Here is an 8,865-nt window from a genome sequence, read left to right as displayed (position 1 = left end):
AATCAATCAGTAGGAGTTAAAACATAGTGAACACTATATAGACCGAACCCTACCCATGGCTGTAAGATGCCATGTGCCTAAGAGTAACACCTTTGCTGGCTAAACCTATTATAAAAATTTTTGGGCTGCTCACATTCCAAAATCAGTATTAATAATTGATTTTGCAGTACCCTCAAAATTACTCTTTTTTTGAGAATTTACACTATAATTAGTTTGATCATTTCTCTTCATGTGGCAAAACAATCTATCAAAAATGTTTTTTTATTAAATTTGCAAAATATGATCTAAAGAAATACTTTGTGGTTTTACTTCTTTATTAAACAGAGATTTTCATCATAAACTAATTATATTTTGGATATATTTCACCATCTTGAATTAAACACATATATAATGTACGTCCTCATATGCAAATGTAGGGGGAGTTTCCGGTTCCCCAGAAACCCCCTATTCTTGCCAAGTGGCTCAAATTATGACAATAGCAATAGTATATAATCCAATTACTATAGCTTCCACCACATCCGTTTAATGGGCAGAGCAGATTTGCTGCACATGCCCAGTCGTAACAGCTTCTTCTACCAAGTTTGCTGTGTGTGTATGTGAATACTCAATTAGTGCACTGGACCAATGAGTAGCTGCCAGGAAGAAGAGACAGGAGCCTTACCATGAGGTGGGAGAATGTGTGCTTAGAAAGTACAGTACTGGTTCTATTATGATTGTGTCTTTATTTACTACGGTATATTTAACCTTTTCCTGACCAATTATTTATATTATTTAAATGTTTAATATAGCCTATACTTTAGATCATCTGTGGTGTTAAATATTAATACTGTATTGCATACAGTATCCAGTATATAAAAGACCAATGTGTACAATAATGTCCAGGGTTGGTATTAGGTACTTCTAGCACTTCCCCAGACTCCAGCTCTTGCTCCGATGTTCCACAGAGTGGGAGATTGGGTAATACATTTGGAAACCCTACTCTAGAAATCCTGCATTTGGGTCCTGATTCAGAGATTCACACAATGTTGACGTTGGATGAAGTGGAGCAATTGTTTGCCTCTGGACATATACCAAAACTGCAAAATAATAAGATGATAAGCAAAATGAGTGACAAGTAGTCAGCCTTTAGGGTAGTTAACTGGGGGTGGCTCGAAAAATGCAGGTATGATATGTCCATTGTCTGGTCACAGCTGGGGACCCCTTGGCATCTTAGAAGAGCTTCAGTATGGTGGTGCTCAGAGGTCCAATGGTTCAATGATATGTGCCTGATTTTCCCAATGTTCCTGTCTATGTATGTGAGCGGTGGATGTTGGTCTCTGTGCTAAAGGTGGCAGCTAAACAATTTTAGCAATCCTGAAAGCAATGTATAGTGTAATGGTTAACATTACTGCGCCACAGCACTGAGGTCATGGATTTGATTCCCACCATGGCCCCAATGGTGTGGAGTTTGTATATTCTCCCCGTGCATGTGTGGGCTTCTTCCAGGGAACTCCAGTTTCCTCCCACAATCCAAAAATATAATGGTTAATTGCAGTGACATGCGGCGGGGTGAGGCAGAGCCTTTCCTATCATACTTACATTTGTACCAGAGTTTTGACTGTATAAAGTATATGAAAAATACAAAGAATATGTTTGAAATATCTTCTTTGCATTATTGTAATAATTTTTATATCCAAAACTCTGAAGTAAAAAGTCTATGGCAGGGGAGGCAGTGACTCACCTGTGTATCTTTTCCGCACATCTCTGATCAAAACTCACCAAATTTCCAGGAGTTTATATTGCTGCACCTGTGTATAATGCCCAGATGTATGCTTTGTCTGATATTTTGTGTATAAATCTGGCTCTGGTGCTAGCTAGTGCCTTCTTAGCCTTTTAGCTCACCGCATGTCCCTGGTTAATTGGCGCCCAACAAAAATTAACCCTAGCTGGAATGTGTGTGTGTGTGTGTGTGTGTGTGTGTATACATGTGGTAGGGAATATAGAGTGTAAGCTCTACTGGGGCAGGGACTAATGTTAATGTCCAAATATTATCTCTGTAGAGCGCTGCAGAATATGTGTGTGCTATATAAATATCTGGTAATAAATAAAGCAGCTGTGTCCATTTGTAAGAAATATGTGGTTGTTATAAGTTAAAAACTCTATATATATATATAATTTATTTATAAAAACTGCTATTAAACGTGATAAATAAATAAAAAAATATTTTTTAAGTGTTTGAGTAAAACACATACTGTAGTGTGAAATGAGTAGGAATAATTTGGTAGCCAACATTATTATGGCCATAGGAAGTGTAGAACAGTTAGCATTGACAAAAAAATATATGGAAATCCTGAGAAGCTTTGCGATAATAGTTCCAATGGTAGCCTTAAGAAAGAAACAATTGCAGAAATATGAGCAAGGGCAAGGGAATATAGAGTGCTAGGTGGAAAAGCTCTTCATGCAACAAAACAATTTAAAGACATACTGTATTCAACACAAAGCCAATATAGGAACAAATGATAGACATGAAAGGTCATAGGCTGAGCAGTGAGAAACAAGAGGAGACCAAAAAAGGAAATGCACAGGCACCAGTAGATTAAGTAGATTAACAAGTAAATTAAGAGTGAACGCTTTGCCATTCTGGAGTTGGTTACTTGTGGGGCTGGGAGGTAGGACACTTGTATGGAGATTCAGGATTAATATCAAGCTTTGTGAGAAGTGTCTGTCCTTGATCCAATCTTTTTGAAAGCTCAATCATCCAACCTTTACAGTCACTTTCCAAAAAAATTACTGTGCATTAACAGTGAAATACATGTTTAATTAACACCGGTATTATTCTATGGATAAAACACTTTACACAAACAAAACTAATTTACAGTTAGTCAAAATACTGTACAATCACACTTGTAAAAAGTCACAGAATTTTTTTTCGCAAATCTACAGCCCACAATCTTCTTAAGATATAATAATAACAACAACAAAAAAGTGACCAACCTGGTCTTACATTTTAAATTATTGCTTCTTTAAATATGGGAGAATTTATCAGAATAGCATCCATGCCTGAATCTCTAGGTTAGTACATAAGGAAAAATCATCTAATAACTTCACTAAATCACATTAAATTTAGGAACACAGTCATAGTTGAAGATTACACATAGCTATAGGCTTGCGATACACACCTGGAAGTGGGCCTGTGATAAGCAGAATTATTGAAGTGATCAAATTACCCAGATCTGCAGATGAAACTTACTACTGCCTTGTCCGCCCAGTGTACATGCATGATCTGAGTTCATGCATGTGCACTGCTGCAGGGGATGCAAGGACGAAAGGAGTGGAGTGATCCTATTGGATCCCTCTTTGCTATTCAGACCTTTTTTTTCATAGGAAGGAATGAGATTCCAGTAACTAATATTTTGTGCAGATAGCATAGATTCCCACAGGCAAACTCCAAAAACTTTCATTTTTCAGAGGTTGCTGAATGCTCTTGGCCCATAATAAATGGGCACATTAATAAAAACAGTATCAACTAGCTCCCAATATTCATCATGCCAATCCCATTGTGAACGTCTCTGAAACTAGTTAGTAGGGGTATACTGAAAGGCCAGATGAAGCTTTGCTATACTGATACCTTGATGGTATTTTTCTTACACAATTATTTAGTCATTGATTGCTATCTACCTTAATTAATGCAAAATGTAAAGTTTAAGGGAACAATTCCTCGGCCACTAATTTTGCTAAATTATTAGCACATACACTGTAATTTCCTCCTAGTAAAATGAGCTTAAATAACAGTTTGTATTATTTGTTTCAGAAAAAATGAAGACACAAAGATCATCATGAGTGGAAGGTAGCGGATAAATTACCCAAGAGTTTTTTGAAAGACTTCTTAATATCCTTGTTCCTCAGGCTGTATATTATGGGATTAAACAGGGGAGTAACAACGGTGTACAACAGAGACTGAACTTTATTTATATATTTCTGATTTGGAAATAAATAGATACTCAGAAGGGACCCATAATAAACAGATACCACAGCCAGGTGAGAGCTGCAGGTGGAGAAGGTCTTCTGTCTCCCAGTAGCAGAAGGTATCTTTAAGATAGTGAACACAATACGCACGTATGAAATCATTATAGTAGTAAATGGACCTATAAGTACAGGTATGGTTAGAAAAATACTTTCAATTTCTATTATTAAAGTGTTTGAACAAGATAGTTTAAGGAGAGGAGCAAAATCACAGAAGAAATGGTCAATGATGTTCGGGCCACAGAAATTCAACTGATTCATTGTTATTGAAATCATTAGTATTATGGCACAGACAAACAGCCAAGAGCACAGAACAACATTAAAGCAAAATGTCCAGTCCATTATAGATGCATAACGTAAGGGGTTACAAATGGCCTGGTATCTATCATAGGACATCACTGTAAGGAAAAGAGACTCTAAAGTCTCTGAAGCTGTAAAAACATAAAATTGAGCCAAGCAGCCTATAAAAGATATGGTGCTTCCTTCATACAATACAGCACGGAGCATTTCTGGAACAATGCTTGTAGTAAGTAAGATGTCTGATGAGGACAGCTGGGTGAGGAAGAAATACATGGGGGAGTGGAGCTGGCTGCTGTAGGACACTAACACTAGGATCAGAAGGTTTCCGAAGAGGGTCAGACAGAAGATTATTAGCAGCAGAAGGAAAAAGAAAACCTTTAAACTTGGAAATCCCGGAAATCCCAAGAGAAGTATCTCAGTTACCGAACTGAAATTGTTATACTGCATAATTGGGAAACTGGAGAAAAGTCACTGAAACAGAATGATCCAAATAAGTATAAACAGTTACAGTAATTTAAGGTATATTGCATATGCTTGAGTGCGAGAGAGAGAGAGAGAGAGAGAGAGAGAGAGAGAGAGAGAGAGAGAGAGAGAGAGAGAGAGAGAGAGAGAGAGAGAGAGAGAGAGGCGGGTTAGTGTTACATCTATATTATTTATAAAATTATATTATAATTTTCTGTATCAAGTCATAATCATGTTGTGACATCTGCAAATGTGGAGATATAATATGATCATCATCATCATCATCATCATCATCATCACCATCATCGTCATCATCCATCCAAAATGTGATACTAAGAAAATATTTTGAGAACAGTTCGTGCGCAATACTAATAGCAGCTGGTATTGTCTCAAATACTCCTAGAGGTTTCCTTCAACCCTGAAATTTGGCATGGGAGCGTAGAATCGTCACCCGCTGCTGCATGCCAAATTTCAGGGCAAAATAATAAAAAGTGAGGAATTGGGAGTAACCTAAAGTTCCAACTGTCAGTTTTTTTCTGCGATTTCCTCTGTGGCTTTTTGACAACGTTTTCCCATATAGTGAATGAGAATTTTTTTGGGAAGGCATAACTCAGGATAGAGGACAAAGAAAGACTTGGGGTTTGTTTTATTAGATAGATCTTGCCCCAGTGTAGTGCCTTTTGGGGTTGTGGTTTTTCAGAGAGTTATAATTTTTTTTAATTAAGTAAAATATGCCCCATTATAAAGATAGGGCTTTTCAATTTGTTGCGGCTGCGCAGTGGCCGCCAGCAGGGGGTGAACACAGATGAGCTTCACTGGCTTGTACTGGCAGTTGGGCACAAGGAGCGAGCGGGAAGCAGTGTCTCGTGCATGACGAGGACAGCTGCAGGCGGCGGGAGGACGAGAAGGAGGGAGCGTCTACAAGATCCGGAGGAGATCGCGGGACGTGAGCGACGGAGGGAGCCTTACTGGGGGAGGAGAACGATGGAGCAGTCACACCGGAAGAAGCCGGAGGAAGCCGGGTCCCCATCAGGAGTGTCAGCGGGAGGAGATAGCCGCAGGTCCACTTACCTCAGCGGGAGCGTCGGCAGGATGTATGCCATCATTTCTTATTTTTCTCCTACTTCTCCCGCCCTCCCCGCCGTGTGTCCGTCCATCCCTCCCCGCCGTGTGTCCGTCCATCCCCCCCGCCGTGTGTCCGTCCATCCCCCCCCCGCCGTGTGTCCGTCCATGCCCTCCCCGCCGTGTGTCCGTCCATCCCTCCCCGCCGTGTGTCCGTCCATCCCCCCCCGCCGTGTGTCCGTCCATCCCCCCCCCGCCGTGTGTCCGTCCATGCCCTCCCCGCCGTGTGTCCGTCCATGCCCTCCCCGCCGTGTGTCCGTCCATCCCCACCCGCCGTCCCCAAACGCAGCACCTGACACTCACATGTACCTGACACACACGCACACACTCACACGCAGCACCTGACACACAGACACGCAGCACCTGACACACACACACAGACGCGCAGCGCCTGACACACACAGACGCGCAGCGCCTGACACACACAGACGTGCAGCGCCTGACACACACAGACACGCAGCGCCTGACACACACAGACGCGCAGTGCCTGACACACACAGACACGCAGCGCCTGACACACACAGACACGCAGCACCTGACACACACGCAGCGCCTGACACACACACACACGCAGCACCTGACACACACGCAGCGCCTGACACACGCAGCACCTGACACACATGCAGTACCTGACACACACACTCACACGCACCTGACACACACTCACACGCACCTGACACACACACGCAGCACCTGACACACACACACGCAGCACCTGACACACACACACGCAGCACCTGACACACACGCAGCACCTGACACACACACTCACACGCAGCACCTGACACACACACGCAGCACCTGACACACACACGCAGCACCTGACACACACACTCACGCACCTGACACATGCACTCACACGCAGCACCTGACACACACGCAGCACCTGACGCAGACATGCAGCACCTGACACACACACACACATGCAGCACCTGACACACGCAGCACCTGACACACGCAGCACCTGACACACGCAGACACGCAGCACCTGACACACGCAGCACTTGACACACACACACACACACAGCACCTGACACACACACACAGCACCTGACACACACACACACACACACACACACAGCACCTGACACGCAGACATGCAGCGCCTGACACACACACGCAGACATGCAGCGCCTGACAGACACACGCAGATATGCAGCACCTGACACACCCACACACATACAGACATGCAGCACCTGACACACACACACACACACACGCAGCACCTGACACACACACACAGACGCAGCACCTGACACTCACACGGACCTGACACACACGCACACACTCACACGCAGCACCTGACACACACACACACGCAGCACCTGACACACAGACACGCAGCACCTGACACACACACACAGACGCGCAGCGCCTGACACACACAGACACGCAGCACCTGACACACACACACAGACGCGCAGCGCCTGACACACACAGACGCGCAGCGCCTGACACACACAGACACGCAGCGCCTGACAGACACGCAGCGCCTGACAGACACGCAGCGCCTGACAGACACGCAGCGCCTGACAGACACGCTCACACGCACTCCCGCGCAGCGCCTGACGCTGACACGCACTCCCACGCAGTGCCTGACGCTGACACGCACTCCCACGCAGCGCCTGACGCTGACACACACTCCCACGCAGCGCCTGACGCTGACACGCACTCCCACGCAGCGCCTGACGCTGACACGCACTCCCACGCAGCGCCTGACACGCACACGCACTGACACGCAGCGCCTGACACGCACTAACACGCAGCGCCTGACACGCACTGACACGCAGCGCCTGACACGCACACGCAATCACACGCAGAATTTTTTTGTGTAAACATGGGACCCCTTTCAGTCCGTCTGGTCCGGGTGTTCGGTTTGTTGTTTTGCCAAGTACGTGGATTTAATCTGGAACCTGGATCAGGTGAGTATAATTATCTTTTATTTTCAGGTACCCGTGGATTCTACTTGGAGAAGAGGACCGACTGCTTCGTGTCAACATCGATAAGTATGTGTGTGTCGGCAGGTGTAAAATAAAGTTATACTTTCACGGTGTCTGTGTCCTGTTTTTATTTGGGTATTTTTTTCCAGTAGAACTACAGGTACCAGCGGGCCCGTTTTTCTCCCGCATGCTGGTACTTGTGGTTCTCCAAGTACCAGCTTGCGGTAGAGGCTTGCTGGGACTTGTAGTACTACTGGAAAAAACAATATTCTTTCAATTTTCTCAAGGCTATCAGCCTCCCATCCGCAGCCCTTGGATGGGGGGGACAGCCTCGGGCTTCACCCCTGGCCCTTGGGAGGCTGGGGGGGGGACCCCTTGATTGAAGGGGTCCCCACTCCCCCAGGGTACCCCGGCCAGGGGTGACTAGTTGGATTTTTAATGCCACGGCCGCAGGGCACTGTATAAAAGTGACCCCCGGCTGTGGCATTATCTGTCCAGCTAGTAGAGCCCGATGCTGGTGTAAAAAATACGGGGGACCCCTACTCTTTTTGTCCCCCGTATTTTTTGCACCAGCACCAGGCGCAGAGCCCGGTGCTGGTTTTAAAAATACGGGGGATCCCCTGTCTGTTTCTTCCCCGAATTTTTAGAACCAGGACCGGCTCGAAGAGCCCGAGGCTGGTTATGCTTTGGAGGGGGGACCCACGCAATTTTTTTTTTCCGGGTTTTTTACATTCCATTTAAAAAATAATAATAATCTTTTAAAAAATATATAAATAATACTTGTGCCTCCAAAAAAGACAAACCAAGTACCTAATCCCTTCTAATATAGATATGCTATTACCAAAAAAAACCCCTTTTATTTATTAGATTCCGCCTGCAAAGTGTGGCTGATTGAAAATGACGAATTTACTGTTTAAAAGCACTGTTGTCGAATTTACAAACTTCAATTGAATATACTTTTGTCGAATTGCCGCATTTGTACCATTGCAGAAAAGTCGAATTTTTCAAATGTCGAATTTTTCAAAAAATCGAATTTTGA

At 44.4% G+C, this 8,865-nt stretch overlaps 1 protein-coding gene across 1 annotated transcript; it reads right to left on the bottom strand.

Annotated features, from left to right (window-relative positions):
• Nucleotides 1-3,813: 3,813 nt before the first annotated feature.
• Nucleotides 3,814-4,749, bottom strand: LOC134933998 (olfactory receptor 11L1-like). The gene has a single exon (XM_063929524.1). The coding sequence runs from the start codon at nucleotides 4,747-4,749 to the stop codon at nucleotides 3,814-3,816; it is 936 nt and encodes a 311-aa protein (XP_063785594.1).
• Between the last annotated feature and the right edge of the window lie 4,116 nt (nucleotides 4,750-8,865).

Source organism: Pseudophryne corroboree, chromosome 6 (assembly GCF_028390025.1).
Source record: "Pseudophryne corroboree isolate aPseCor3 chromosome 6, aPseCor3.hap2, whole genome shotgun sequence".
Lineage (NCBI taxonomy): Eukaryota > Metazoa > Chordata > Amphibia > Anura > Myobatrachidae > Pseudophryne > Pseudophryne corroboree.
Note: the sequence above shows the minus strand (reverse complement) of the source record. Positions and strands in the feature narration are given on the sequence as shown.

Bases quoted from the DNA above. Each gene is read 5' to 3' on its own strand.
- LOC134933998 (XM_063929524.1), bottom strand. From the start codon at position 4,749: ATGCAGTATAACAATTTCAGTTCGGTAACTGAGATACTTCTCTTGGGA.